General features: G+C 48.3%; 1 protein-coding gene across 1 annotated transcript in view; it reads right to left on the bottom strand.

Annotated features, from left to right (window-relative positions):
• Window positions 1-13901, bottom strand: part of LOC109900099 (integrin alpha-9) — a 157341-nt gene extending 143440 nt beyond the window's left edge. Inside the window, exons 1-2 of the mRNA XM_031835194.1 lie at window positions 13279-13901; window positions 9824-9951 (exon numbers count right to left, since the gene is read on the bottom strand). Coding sequence (XP_031691054.1) covers window positions 9824-9951; window positions 13279-13466 — 316 coding nt within the window. The 5' untranslated portion in view covers window positions 13467-13901. The remainder of the gene's footprint in view (window positions 1-9823; window positions 9952-13278) is intronic.
• Window positions 13902-15297: the final 1396 nt, after the last annotated feature.

The raw sequence follows: 15297 nt of genomic DNA, 5'->3' as shown, positions 1-15297 counted from the left end.
CTGCTCTTTAATTACTTGTTACTTTTATTTCTTATTCGTATTAGTTTTTTTTAACTGCATTGTTGGTTAGGGCTTGTAAGTCAGCATTTCACTGTAAGGTCTACACCTGTATTCAGGGGCATGTGACTAATACAATTAGATTTAGATTTGAAATAGCACCCATAGTGCATTACTTTTAACCAGAGATCTATGTAGGGAATAGGGAGCCATTCGAGACAGAGTTGCAGTTAGATCATCCCATCCTGTTTAATCATTACAGAGTGTGTAGCAGGCCTCTAGGCCAAAGGAGCTCCCCAATTATTTCACTTTTGCTAACAGATAAAAGTGGCTTAGAAAATGAAACATCCCTTTAAAGGTGCGGAGCTATATTTTGACTGGTTTCGAGGCCTCTAATTGCATTGGATGTCAACTTTAAGCAATTCTTAAATCTTCTCCAATGAAGATCAAAAAGACCCAAGGAATGTCTGAGAAAGGAGTAAGACTGTCTCCATCCCAAATGGCAAAGTGAACTACATTTGACCAGGGCCCATAAGGACATAAGGGGCCATTTGCAACGCAGCCTCAGACATAAAACATGAGTTGCCAAGAATGCACTAACCTGGCAAATAAAGTGGATTAGGATCTGTTGGGTGAATTCAAAGGCATCACAAAAGGAATTGTGCAATCAAGGCGCTGCTTTACAGAGTCTGAATCTAACAAATAAATGTAGAAAAAAGCAGTGGGGATCTCTCTCTCTCATCATGGGTACCAACAACCCTTAAACAGTTCAGTTCCTCTGCCTCCCGTCTCAGATGACAGGCTGTGTCTGTAATGGCACCCTTCGCCCTATAGTGCACTACTTTTGACCAGGCACCATAAGGCTCTGTTGAAAATTAGTGCACTGGGCTATATAGGAAAGAGGGTGCCATTAGAGACACGCACACATTTACTAGAGCAATTAGTGTAAATAGGTATAGTTATAACTGAGGCTACTTCCAGAGTTCATCGCTAATATTTTCTCTGAGACAACCTGGGGCTGAACTCCCTCTGTCTGGCGTGATTCATAGTAGCCCTCTCTCCCTCTTGGTGTGTGTGTGCATTTGTATGAGAGAGAGGGAGAGAGACGGGAAGACAGAGACAGTGAAACAGAGAGACCAGCGATACAGAGAGACAGAGAGACAGAGGGGCAGAGACAGGGAGATGAGAGAGACTAGAGAGACAGAGATACCAGAGAGACAGAGAGACCAGAGAGACCAGAGAGACCAGAGAGACCGAGAGGCAGAGACAGGGAGATCAGAGAGACAGAGGGGCAGAGACAGGGAGCTGAGAGAGACAGAGATACCAGAGAGACATAGATACCAGAGAGACAGAGAGACTAGAGAGACAGAGAGACCAGAGAGACAGAGACAGAGAGACAGAGAAATGAGAGAGACAGAGAGACTAGAGAGACAGAGAGACCAGAGAGACCGAGGGGCAGAGACAGGGAGATGAGAGAGACAGAGAGACCAGAGAGACAGAGGGGCAGCGACAGGGAGATGAGAGAGACAGAGAGACAGAGAGACCAGAGAGACAGAGAGACCAGAGAGACCAGAGAGACCAGAGAGACAGAGGGGCAGAGACAGGGAGATGAGAGAGACAGAGAGACTAGAGAGACAGAGAGACGGAGAGATCAGAGAGACAGAGAGACCAGAGAGACAGAGACAGAGAGACAGAGAGATCAGAGAGACCGAGGGGCAGAGACAGGGAGATGAGAGAGACAGAGAGACAGAGAGACCAGAAAGACAGAGAGACCAGAGAGACAGAGAGACCAGAGAGACAGAGGGGCAGAGACAGGGAGATGAGAGAGACAGAGAGACTAGAGAGACAGAGAGACGGAGAGATCAGAGAGACAGAGAGACCAGAGAGACAGAGAGACAGAGAGATCAGAGAGACCGAGGGGCAGAGACAGGGAGATGAGAGAGACAGAGTGGACAGAGAGACAGAGAGACCAGAGAGACAGAGACAGAGATCAGAGAGACAGAGAGACCAGCGAGACCAGAGAGACCGAGGGGCAGAGACAGGGAGATGAGAGACCAGAGAGACAGAGGGGCAGAGACACGGAGATGAGAGAGACTAGAGAGACAGGTAGACTAGAGAGACAGAGAGACAGAGAGACCAGAGAGACCGAGGGGCAGAGACAGGGAGATGAGAGACCCGAGAGACAGAGGGGCAGAGACACGGAGATGAGAGAGACTAGAGAGACAGGTAGACTAGAGAGACAGAGAGACCAGAGAGACCGAGGGGCAGAGACAGGGAGATGAGAGAGACAGAGAGACTAGAGAGACCAGAGAGACCATAGAGACAGAGAGACAGAGAGACTAGAGAGACAGAGAGTCTAGAGAGACCAGAGATACAGAGAAACCAGAGAGACCAGAGAGACCGAGAGACCAGAGAGACCAGAGAGACCAGAGAGACCAGAGAGACTGAGGGGCAGAGACAGGGAGATGAGAGAGACAGAGAGACTAGAGAGACAGAGATACCAGAGAGACATAGATACCTTAGAGACAGAGAGACAAAGAGACCGAGAGACTAGAGAGACCGAGAGACTAGAGAGACAGAGAGATCAGAGAGACAGAGAGACCAGAGAGACCAGAGAGACAGAGAAACCAGAGAGACCGAGGGGCAGAGACAGGGAGATGAGAGAGACAGAGAGACCAGAGAGACAGAGGGGCAGAGACAGGGAGATGAGAGAGACAGAGAGACAGAGAGACAGAGAGACCAGAGAGACAGAGAGACCAGAGAGACAGATGGGCAGAGACGGGGGGATGAGAGAGACTAGAGAGACAGAGAGACGGAGAGACCAGAGAGACAGAGACAGAGAGACAGAAAGACTAGAGAGACAGAGAGACCAGAGAGGCCGAGGGGCAGAGACAGGGAGATGAGAGAGACAGAGAGACCAGAGAGACAGAGGGGCAGAGACACGGAGATGAGAGAGACAGAGAGACTAGAGAGACTAGAGAGACAGAGAGACCAGAGAGACCAGAGAGACTGAGGGGCAGAGACAGGGATATGAGAGAGACAGAGAGACAGAGGGGCAGAGACAGGGAGATGAGAGAGACAGAGAGACCAGAGAGACCGAGAGACTAGAGAGACTAGAGAGACAGAGAGACTAGAGAGGCCAGAGAGACAGAGAGACCGAGAGACCAGAGACTAGAGAGACAAGAGACCAGAGAGACTAGAAAGACCAGAGAGACCGAGAGAGAGACAGAGAGACCAGAGAGACCGAGAGGCAGAGACAGGGAGATGAGAGAGACAGAGAGACCAGAGAGACAGAGGGGCAGAGACACGGAGATGAGAGAGACTAGAGAGACAGATAGACCAGAGAGACTAGAGAGACAGAGAGACTGAGGGGCAGAGACAGGGATATGAGAGAGACAGAGAGACAGAGGGGCAGAGACACGGAGATGAGAGAGACTAGAGAGACAGGTAGACTAGAGAGACAGAGAGACAGAGAGACCAGAGAGACCGAGGGGCAGAGACAGGGAGATGAGAGAGACAGAGAGACCAGAGAGACAGAGGGGCAGCGACAGGGAGATGAGAGAGACAGAGAGACAGAGAGACCAGAGAGACAGAGAGACCAGAGAGACAGAGAGACCAGAGAGACAGAGGGGCAGAGACAGGGAGATGAGAGAGACAGAGAGACTAGAGAGACAGAGAGACGGAGAGATCAGAGAGACAGAGAGACCAGAGAGACAGAGACAGAGAGACAGAGAGATCAGAGAGACCGAGGGGCAGAGACAGGGAGATGAGAGAGACAGAGAGACAGAGAGACCAGAAAGACAGAGAGACCAGAGAGACAGAGAGACCAGAGAGACAGAGGGGCAGAGACAGGGAGATGAGAGAGACAGAGAGACTAGAGAGACAGAGAGACGGAGAGATCAGAGAGACAGAGAGACCAGAGAGACAGAGAGACAGAGAGATCAGAGAGACCGAGGGGCAGAGACAGGGAGATGAGAGAGACAGAGTGGACAGAGAGACAGAGAGACCAGAGAGACAGAGACAGAGATCAGAGAGACAGAGAGACCAGCGAGACCAGAGAGACCGAGGGGCAGAGACAGGGAGATGAGAGACCAGAGAGACAGAGGGGCAGAGACACGGAGATGAGAGAGACTAGAGAGACAGGTAGACTAGAGAGACAGAGAGACAGAGAGACCAGAGAGACCGAGGGGCAGAGACAGGGAGATGAGAGACCCGAGAGACAGAGGGGCAGAGACACGGAGATGAGAGAGACTAGAGAGACAGGTAGACTAGAGAGACAGAGAGACCAGAGAGACCGAGGGGCAGAGACAGGGAGATGAGAGAGACAGAGAGACTAGAGAGACCAGAGAGACCATAGAGACAGAGAGACAGAGAGACTAGAGAGACAGAGAGTCTAGAGAGACCAGAGATACAGAGAAACCAGAGAGACCAGAGAGACCGAGAGACCAGAGAGACCAGAGAGACCAGAGAGACCAGAGAGACTGAGGGGCAGAGACAGGGAGATGAGAGAGACAGAGAGACTAGAGAGACAGAGATACCAGAGAGACATAGATACCTTAGAGACAGAGAGACAAAGAGACCGAGAGACTAGAGAGACCGAGAGACTAGAGAGACAGAGAGATCAGAGAGACAGAGAGACCAGAGAGACCAGAGAGACAGAGAAACCAGAGAGACCGAGGGGCAGAGACAGGGAGATGAGAGAGACAGAGAGACCAGAGAGACAGAGGGGCAGAGACAGGGAGATGAGAGAGACAGAGAGACAGAGAGACCAGAGAGACAGAGAGACCAGAGAGACAGATGGGCAGAGACGGGGGGATGAGAGAGACTAGAGAGACAGAGAGACGGAGAGACCAGAGAGACAGAGACAGAGAGACAGAAAGACTAGAGAGACAGAGAGACCAGAGAGGCCGAGGGGCAGAGACAGGGAGATGAGAGAGACAGAGAGACCAGAGAGACTAGAGAGACAGAGAGACCAGAGAGACCAGAGAGACTGAGGGGCAGAGACAGGGATATGAGAGAGACAGAGAGACTAGAGAGACTAGAGAGACAGAGAGACCAGAGAGACCAGAGAGACTGAGGGGCAGAGACAGGGATATGAGAGAGACAGAGAGACAGAGGGGCAGAGACAGGGAGATGAGAGAGACAGAGAGACCAGAGAGACCGAGAGACTAGAGAGACTAGAGAGACAGAGAGACTAGAGAGGCCAGAGAGACAGAGAGACCGAGAGACCAGAGACTAGAGAGACAAGAGACCAGAGAGACTAGAAAGACCAGAGAGACCGAGAGAGAGACAGAGAGACCAGAGAGACCGAGAGGCAGAGACAGGGAGATGAGAGAGACAGAGAGACCAGAGAGACAGAGGGGCAGAGACACGGAGATGAGAGAGACTAGAGAGACAGATAGACCAGAGAGACTAGAGAGACAGAGAGACTGAGGGGCAGAGACAGGGATATGAGAGAGACAGAGAGACAGAGGGGCAGAGACAGGGAGATGAGAGAGACAGAGAGACCAGAGAGACCGAGAGACTAGAGAGACAGAGAGACCAGAGAGAGAGAGACTAGAGAGACTAGAGAGACCAGAGAGACAGAGAGAGCGAGAGACCAGAGACTAGAGAGACAATAGAGACTAGAGAGACCAGAGAGACTAGAGAGACCAGAGAGACCGAGAGACTAGAGAGACAGAGAGACCAGAGAGACCGAGAGGCAAAGACAGGGAGATGAGAGAGACAGAGAGACCAGAGAGACAGAGGGGCAGAGACACGGAGATGAGAGAGACAGAGAGACTAGAGAGACAGAGAGACCAGAGAGACCAGAGAGACAGAGATACCAGAGAGACCAAGGGGCAGAGACAGGGAGATGAGAGAGACAGAGAGACAGAGGGGCAGAAACAGGGAGATGAGAGAGACAGAGAGACAGAGATACCAGAGAGACAGAGAGACCAGAGAGACCGAGAGACAGAGAGACAGAGAGACCGAGGGGCAGAGACAGGGAGATGAGAGAGACAGAGAGACAGAGGGGCAGAGACAGGGAGATGAGAGAGACAGAGAGACTAGCGAGACAGAGATACCAGAGAGACAGAGATACCAGAGAGACAGAGAGACAGAGAGACTAGAGAGACTAGAGAGACAGACACAGAGAGACCAGAGAGACCAGAGAGACCGAGGGGCAGAGACAGGGAGATGAGAGAGACAGAGAGACTAGAGAGACAGAGAGACCGAGAGACTAGAGAGACAGAGGGGCAGAGGGGCAGAGGGGCAGAGACAGGGAGATGAGAGAGACAGAGAGACCAGAGAGACAGAGACAGAGAGACAGAGACAGAGAGACCGAGAGACTAGAGAGACAGAGGGGCAGAGACAGGGAGATGAGAGAGACAGAGAGACCAGAGAGACAGAGAGATCAGAGAGATCAGAGAGACAGAGAGACTAGAGAGACAGAGAGACAGAGAGACAGAGAGACCGAGGGGCAGAGAGACCGAGAGACAGAGAGACCAGAGAGACCGAGGGGCAGAGACAGGGAGATGAGAGAGACAGAGAGACAGAGGGGCAGAGACAGGGAGATGAGAGAGACTAGAGAGAGAGAGATACCAGAGAGACATAGATACCAGAGAGACAGAGAGACAGAGAGACCGAGAGACTAGAGAGACAGAGAGACCGAGAGACCAGAGAGACCGAGAGACAGAGAGACAGAGGGACAGAGACAGGGAGATGAGAGAGACAGAGAGACTAGAGAGACACAGAGAGACAGAGGGAGAGACACAGAGAGACCAGAGTGACAGAGGGGGAGACACAGAGAGACCAGAGAGACAGAGGGGGAGACACAGAGAGACAGAGGGGGAGACACAGAGAGACCAGAGAGACAGAGGGGGAGACACAGAGAGACCAGAGAGACAGAGGGGGAGACACAGAGAGACCAGAGAGACCGAGGGGCAGAGACAGGGAGATGAGAGAGACAGAGAGACTAGCGAGACAGAGATACCAGAGAGACAGAGATACCAGAGAGACAGAGAGACCAGAGAGACCAGAGAGACCAGAGAGATAGAGAGACTAGCGAGACAGAGATACCAGAGAGACAGAGATACCAGAGAGACAGAGAGACCAGAGAGATAGAGACTAGAGAGACAGAGAACTAGAGAGACCAGAGAGACCAGAGAGACAGAGAGACTAGAGAGACAGAGAACTAGAGAGACCAGAGAGACCAGAGAGATAGAGAGACTAGAGAGACAGAGAACTAGAGAGACCAGAGAGAACAGAGACACAGAGAGACCAGAGAGACCGAGGGGCAGAGACAGGGAGATGAGAGAGACAGAGAGACTAGAGAGACAGAGATACCAGAGAGACAGAGAGACCAGAGAGACCAGAGAGACCAGAGAGACCGAGAGACCGAGAGACCGAGAGACAGAGAGACAGAGAGACAGACACCTGAGAGACCAGAGAGACCGAGGGGCAGAGACATGGAGATGAGAGAGACAGAGAGACTCGCGAGACAGAGATACCAGAGAGACAGAGATACCAGAGAGACAGAGAGACCAGAGAGACCAGAGAGACAGAGAGATAGAGAGACTAGAGAGACTAGAGAGACCAGAGAGACCGAGGGGCAGAGACAGGGAGATGAGAGAGACAGAGAGACCGAGAGACTAGAGAGACAGAGGGGCAGAGACAGGGAGATGAGAGAGACAGAGAGATCAGAGAGACCGAGGGGCAGAGAGACCAGAGAGACCGAGAGACAGAGAGACCGAGGGGCAGAGACAGGGAGATGAGAGAGACAGAGAGACAGAGGGGCAGAGACAGGGAGATGAGAGAGACTAGAGAGACAGAGATACCAGAGAGACATAGATACCAGAGAGACAGAGAGACAGAGAGACCGAGAGACTAGAGAGACCGAGAGACTAGAGAGACCAGAGAGACCGAGAGACAGAGAGACAGAGAGACAGAGAGATGAGAGAGACAGAGAGACTAGAGAGACACAGAGAGACAGATGGGGAGACATAGAGAGACAGAGGGGGAGACACAGAGAGACCAGAGTGACAGAGGGGGAGACACAGAGAGACCAGAGAGACAGAGGGGGAGACACAGAGAGACAGAGGGGGAGACACAGAGAGACCAGAGAGACAGAGGGGGAGACACAGAGAGACAGAGGGGGAGACACAGAGAGACCAGAGAGACAGAGGGGGAGACACAGAGAGACAGAGGGGGAGACACAGAGAGACCAGAGAGACAGAGGGGTAGACACAGAGAGACCAGAGTGACAGAGGGGGAGACACAGAGAGACAGAGGGGGAGACACAGAGAGACCAGAGAGACAGAGGGGGAGACACAGAGAGACCAGAGTGACAGAGGGGGAGACACAGAGAGACAGAGGGGGAGACACAGAGAGACCAGAGAGACAGAGGGGGAGACACAGAGAGACCAGAGTGACAGAGGGGGAGAGAGGGCGAAAGGGCACTGCAACAAGGCCCCAAGTTTGTCCTGACACTTTGTTTAATAACGTATGTCATGTTGGTGACAGTGAGGAGTAAGTAAGGGTTTCTATTAAACCCACATAAACCTTCTCTCTCGACCACAAGAAAAGGAACTGCAGGAAATGTCTTCGGCTCAAACTTTCTGGCATAACCACTTGGAAAATATTAGTTAAAACAATCAGATCTATCAAAATATTTTGGAACTTCTGGCACCTCGACATTATTATGTTAAATGGGGCATGAAGTACGTGAAACAGCTTTTTCCTGCAATCTATAGCAAAAATCACTATGCATAATTCTATGTCAAAAAACATTGTTAATTGTTAATTGCTAACTGGCTTGGTAGCTAGTTATAAGGTTGGGAGATAGATTCCCTATCTAGCTGGCAAGCTTAAAACTACTTCATACAATTGCTGGTCCAGTCAGTGTTCCCCCTTCACAAAATACAGCTGACAGATGTTTTTATAAATAATTATGATCAAATTTGGGTTTAAAAATTAAGTTTAGTAATTAATTAAAAATCAGAAAAATTCTAAAACAAGACAAATCTGAGGGGGCACATGCCTTTGTATCCCCTACCGGCATGATGCCTGGTCCTAGCGTGAGTATAATGTGTGGTTGTTCAGTGGTTCTCCGTAAGGCTCTGGTCCTAGGGTGAGTATAATGTGTGGTTGTTCAGTGGTTCTCCGTAAGGCTCTGGTCCTAGCGTGAGTATAATGTGTGGTTGTTCAGTGGTTCTCCGTAAGGCTCTGGTCCTAGCGTGAGTATAATGTTTGGTTGTTCAGTGGTTCTCCGTAAGGCTCTGGTCCTAGCGTGAGTATAATGTGTGGTTGTTCAGTGGTTCTCCGTAAGGCTCTGGTCCTAGCGTGAGTATAATGTGTGGTTGTTCAGTGGTTCTCCGTAAGGCTCTGGTCCTAGGGTGAGTATAATGTGTGGTTGTTCAGTGGTTCTCCGTAAGGCTCTGGTCCTAGGGTGAGTATAATGTGTGGTTGTTCAGTGGTTCTCCGTAAGGCTCTGGTCCTAGGGTGAGTATAATGTGTGGTTGTTCAGTGGTTCTCCGTAAGGCTCTGGTCCTAGGGTGAGTATAATGTGTGGTTGTTCAGTGGTTCTCCGTAAGGCTCTGGTCCTAGGGTTAGTATAATGTGTGGTTGTTCAGTGGTTCTCCGTGAGGCTCTGGTCCTAGGGTGAGTATAGTGTGTGGTTGTTCAGTGGTTCTCCGTAAGGCTCTGGTCCTAGGGTGAGTATAATGTGTAGTTGTTCAGTGGTTCTCGTAAGGCTCTGGTCCTAGGGTGAGTATAATGTGTGGTTGTTCAGTGGTTCTCCGTAAGGCTCTGTCCCTGGTGACTGTGTGGTTCATGGTTCAGTACGGACCTCGGCCCAGGTTCATCTCCGTGCAGCGTCTCTCTGGGTTGCTGTGGACACGGCACTTGAACACGGCTCCCGGGGTGTGAAGTGAGCTGCTGTAGGAAGAGTTGGCCTTGGGGGCCCCTACCAGAACCCTGTAGACAGAAAGAAACATAGTGTAAACTTTACACATTCGCTCACAGCAGTCAGTCACATAACTAAGAAGAAGAAGAGTTGGCCTTGGGCCCCTACCAACACCCTGTAGACAGAGACAACGGGCCCCTACCAGCACCCCGTAGACAGAGACAACGGGCCCCTACCAGCACCCCGTAGACAGAGACAACGGGCCCCTACCAGCACCCCGTAGACAGAGACAACGGGCCCCTACCAGCACCCCGTAGACAGAGACAACGGGCCCCTACCAGCACCCCGTAGACAGAGACAATGGAAGGGACACAGTTATTATTAAAGAACACCACAGTGTCAAACAGTCATGATGTCACACCGTGAAGAAGGAAAAGCATTTCGCTACACCTGCAATACCATCTGTTAAATATGTGTATGTGACCAATACCATCTGCTAAATATGTGTATGTGACCAATACCATCTGCTAAATATGTGTATGTGACCAATACCATCTGCTAAATATGTGTATGTGACCAATACCATCTGCTAAATATGTGTATGTGACCAATACCATCTGTTAAATATGTGTATGTGACCAATACCATCTGCTAAATATGTGTATGTGACCAATACCATCTGCTAAATATGTGTATGTGACCAATACCATCTGCTAAATATGTGTATGTGACCAATACCATCTGTTAAATATGTGTATGTGACCAATACCATCTGCTAAATATGTGTATGTGACCAATACCATCTGCTAAATATGTGTATGTGACCAATACCATCTGCTAAATATGTGTATGTGACCAATACCATCTGCTAAATATGTGTATGTGACCAATACCATCTGCTAAATATGTGTATGTGACCAATACCATCTGCTAAATATGTGTATGTGACCAATACCATCTGCTAAATATGTGTATGTGACCAATACCATCTGCTAAATATGTGTATGTGACCAATACCATCTGCTAAATATGTGTATGTGACCAATACCATCTGCTAAATATGTGTATGTGACCAATACCATCTGCTAAATATGTGTATGTGACCAATACCATCTGCTAAATATGTGTATGTGACCAATACCATCTGCTAAATATGTGTATGTGACCAATACCATCTGCTAAATATGTGTATGTGACCAATACCATCTGCTAAATATGTGTATGTGACCAATACCATCTGCTAAATATGTGTATGTGACCAATACCATCTGCTAAATATGTGTATGTGACCAATACCATCTGCTAAATATGTGTGTGACCAATACCATCTGCTAAATATGTGTATGTGACCAATACCATCTGCTAAATATGTGTATGTGACCAATACCATCTGCTAAATATGTGTATGTGACCAATACCATCTGCTAAATATGTGTATGTGACCAATACCATCTGCTAAATATGTGTATGTGACCAATACCATCTGCTAAATATGTGTATGTGACCAATACCATCTGCTAAATATGTGTATGTGACCAATACCATCTGCTAAATATGTGTATGTGACCAATACCATCTGCTAAATATGTGTATGTGACCAATACCATCTGCTAAATATGTGTATGTGACCAATACCATCTGCTAAATATGTGTATGTGACCAATAACATCTGTTAAATATGTGTATGTGACCAATGACATCTGTTAAATATGTGTATGTGACCAATAACATCAGCATCAAGGATAAGTGTCAACAACACACATCCTGTCTCAATGAAGTGGCATAATGGCATCTCATAATCGTCTTCATCAGGCCCACTGTAGCACAGAGTAATTCCCCCATGTTGAATACAAGTATGGTACCCTATATTCAGGCTGGAACCGGGGTAGAACACAATTCACAATTCCACCCCTGGATGGACACTGAGTGTACAAAACATTAGGAACACCTCTTTCCATGACATAGACGGACCAGGTGAATCCAGGTGAAAACTATGATCCCTTATTGATGTCACCTGTTAAATCCACTTCAACTCAATATTAGGAAGGTGTTCCTAATGTTTGGTACACTCAGTGCATAAGGCATCAGCAGACTGACTCATGACAATGGTGGGTGTTGTGACATCTATGGGACATGATCACTTAACCTTAGGCTGCTGCATGCTGGAATCTGGGACAGGTCAACTAGGCTGCTGCATGCTGGAATCTGGGACAGGTCAGCTAGGCTGCTACATGCTGGAATCTGGGACAGGTCAACTAGGCTGCTGCATGCTGGAATCTGGGACAGGTCAGCTAGGCTGCTGCATGCTGGAATCTGGGACAGGTCAACTAGGCTGCTGCATGCTGGAATCTGGGACAGGTCAACTAGGCTGCTGCATGCTGGAATCTGGGACAGGTCAACTAGGCTGCTACATGCTGGAATCTGGGACAGGTCAACTAGGCTGCTGCATGCTGGAATCTGGGACAGGTCAGCTAGGCTGCTGCATGCTGGAATCTGGGACAGGTCAACTAGGCTGCTGCATGCTGGAATCTGGGACAGGTCAACTAGGCTGCTGCATGCTGGAATCTGGGACAGGTCAACTAGGCTGCTACATGCTGGAATCTGGGACAGGTCAACTAGGCTGCTGCATGCTGGAAGCTGGGACAGGTCAGCTAGGCTGCTACATGTTGGAATCTGGAACAGGTCAGCTAGGCTGCTACATGTTGGAATCTGGAACAGGTCAACTAGGCTGCTACATGCTGGAATCTGGGACAGGTCAGCTAGGCTGCTACATGTTGGAATCTGGGACAGGTCAGCTAGGCTACTACATGCTGGAATCTGGGACAGGTCAGCTAGGCTGCTACATGCTGGAATCAGGGACAGGTCAGCTAGGCTGCTACATGCTGGTATCTGGGACAGGTCAGCTAGGCTGCTACATGCTGGAATCTGGGACAGGTCTGCTAGGCTGCTACATGCTGGAATCTGGGACAGATCAGCTAGGCTGCTACAGAACAACGGTCCAAAAGAAACCAAACAACACTGCACATCAATCGAACTGTTGACTTAATTAAGACAATATGTCACCGTCATATAAATCAACTGTTTTTCTAAAGAAGAGAAAGGCGTTTACGCACAGTCAAATGAGACAGTCTATTGATTTCGAATATTTTACTTATTTACTTTGTGATTTGTAGGCGATAGCTCACATCATTTGACTATTCTTCAACATATGCAAGCAGGTTACACAGCGTGCCCAAAAGTGAATAGCCGAAATACAATCCATAAGAATTGCGCAACAACCAAACCCTGCCATTAATGGTCAAGCAAGGGATGATACATAAATGCATAAACAGTCGGGACTGTAATTGCTATAAGATAGTTAATAGTCTTGATAGGCCTCTTGATAGCTTGAGACTCACCAGCGCGTATTGTCATGATAGTGCTCCAGAACAGAGTATCCAAAGAAACTCGAGTCAGGTCCACGGAACACAACAGCATGTTCTAAGTCAATGTTGTAGGAGTGAACTACAGAAACAGACAAATACACGCAGAGAACATCCAAAAGGCTCCTCTTCTGATTCAGAACATGACCCATCCTTTGGCGCATCCTTGAGAGGAACAACACTATGGGAGAAGTATATAAAACAAAACAAAGCCCTTCAAGGTTTAAGTGCTACAGAAAAAGTTACAAAAACCAACAGTTCTGAGTACTTTCTGAAATCTAGCACTATGAACACGGAAAAACGACAGGGGTAGTGGATCGAGAATAAAAAATAACGGGCCGTTGAAAAGTGACGATCTCGTCAGCTGCTCTGCAGACTGTGAATCTGAAGAACTGGTGTCTGTCTCCAGCACCGAGTTGCTTGCGGTGGTGGTAAGTGCGGTCATGGCAGAAGGCGAATTTATCAATGGGTTCCCGGCTCAAGCGTCACATTTCACCAAATAATCCGCCTCGCGCTTCCAACTTTTACGAACGACGATGCCCTCTGCCGTTTGGTATGGGGAGCGAGTCAAGGGCCAAAGACGAATGGCCTGTTGATGGCCAATCCAATTTGTTATTGGCTGCTGATGTTTGATATGTGTCTTCATTACTTATGCAAATGTTTTGGAAACGCTTCCTTGTAAATTGAAATCTGCAATAAAATACTAATGCTTGGTTCAGTTTCCCTGGCCATTCCCTGCTAAAACGTTAGCATTTGGGAAACCATGGTTTGCTGTCAAACCTTGTCCATAAAATGCTTATCGGGTAAGGAAACCAATATGTATTTTAACGACCCTGGGTTTATACGCGCGGATATCGACTCTGCCGCTCGAGCATGCTCGACAGCACAGGCTGCCAAAGTAATTACTGAGTAAATAAAAAGGCTCTTATTAAATCTTGCCCATTTCTAATACAGATGTTATTCATTTCCAAACCTGAAAATGTGTTATGAAACAGATTTCCCTCATTTCCTCTGTCAGTTTGCAAAACAGTTCTATTAATACTTATATGCTTCCTGAAGTGAAATGTCCTGTTTTGATTAGAGCTGGTGTTATTCTGTTCCCTCCGTACAGTTAGAAAACAACCAGGTGATCACTTCATCATCCTCAGAAGCTTTCATCGTGTCATACAGATCAAAAAGGTGGAAACACCTCTTTCTGAAACACCCCAATAGGTGACCATTCAGGACAAATTTACAAAATGTCCTACCGAAATACAGCATCTCTTACTGAAATATACAGTGCCTTGCGAAAGTATTCGGCCCCCTTGAACTTTGCGACCTTTTGCCACATTTCAGGCTTCAAACATAAAGATATAAAACTGTATTTTTTTGTGAAGAATCAACAACAAGTGGGACACAATCATGAAGTGGAACGACATTTATTGGATATTTCAACCGTTTTTAACAAATCAAAAACTGAAAAATTGGGCGTGCAAAATTATTCAGCCCCCTTAAGTTAATACTTTGTAGCGCCACCTTTTGCTGCGATTACAGCTGTAAGTCGCTTGGGGTATGTCTCTATCAGTTTTGCACATCGAGAGACTGAAATGTTTTCCCATTCCTCCTTGCAAAACAGCTCGAACTCAGTGAGGTTGGATGGAGAGCATTTGTGAACAGCGGTTTTCAGTTCTTTCCACAGATTCTCGATTGGATTCAGGTCTGGACTTTGATTTGGCCATTCTAGCACCTGGCTATGTTTATTTTTGAACCATTCCATTTTGCTTTATGTTTTGGATCATTGTCTTGTTGGAAGACAAATCTCCGTCCCAGTCTCAGGTCTTTTGCAGACTCCATCAGGTTTTCTTCCAGAATGGTCCTGTATTTGGCTCCATCCATCTTCCCATCAATTTTAACCATCTTCCCTGTCCCTGCTGAAGAAAAGCAAGCCCAAACCATGATGCTGCCACCACCATGTTTGATAGTGGGGATGGTGTGTTCAGGGTGATGAGCTGTGTT

Source organism: Oncorhynchus kisutch, linkage group LG11 (assembly GCF_002021735.2).
Source record: "Oncorhynchus kisutch isolate 150728-3 linkage group LG11, Okis_V2, whole genome shotgun sequence".
Taxonomy (NCBI): domain Eukaryota; kingdom Metazoa; phylum Chordata; class Actinopteri; order Salmoniformes; family Salmonidae; genus Oncorhynchus; species Oncorhynchus kisutch.
Note: the sequence above shows the minus strand (reverse complement) of the source record. Positions and strands in the feature narration are given on the sequence as shown.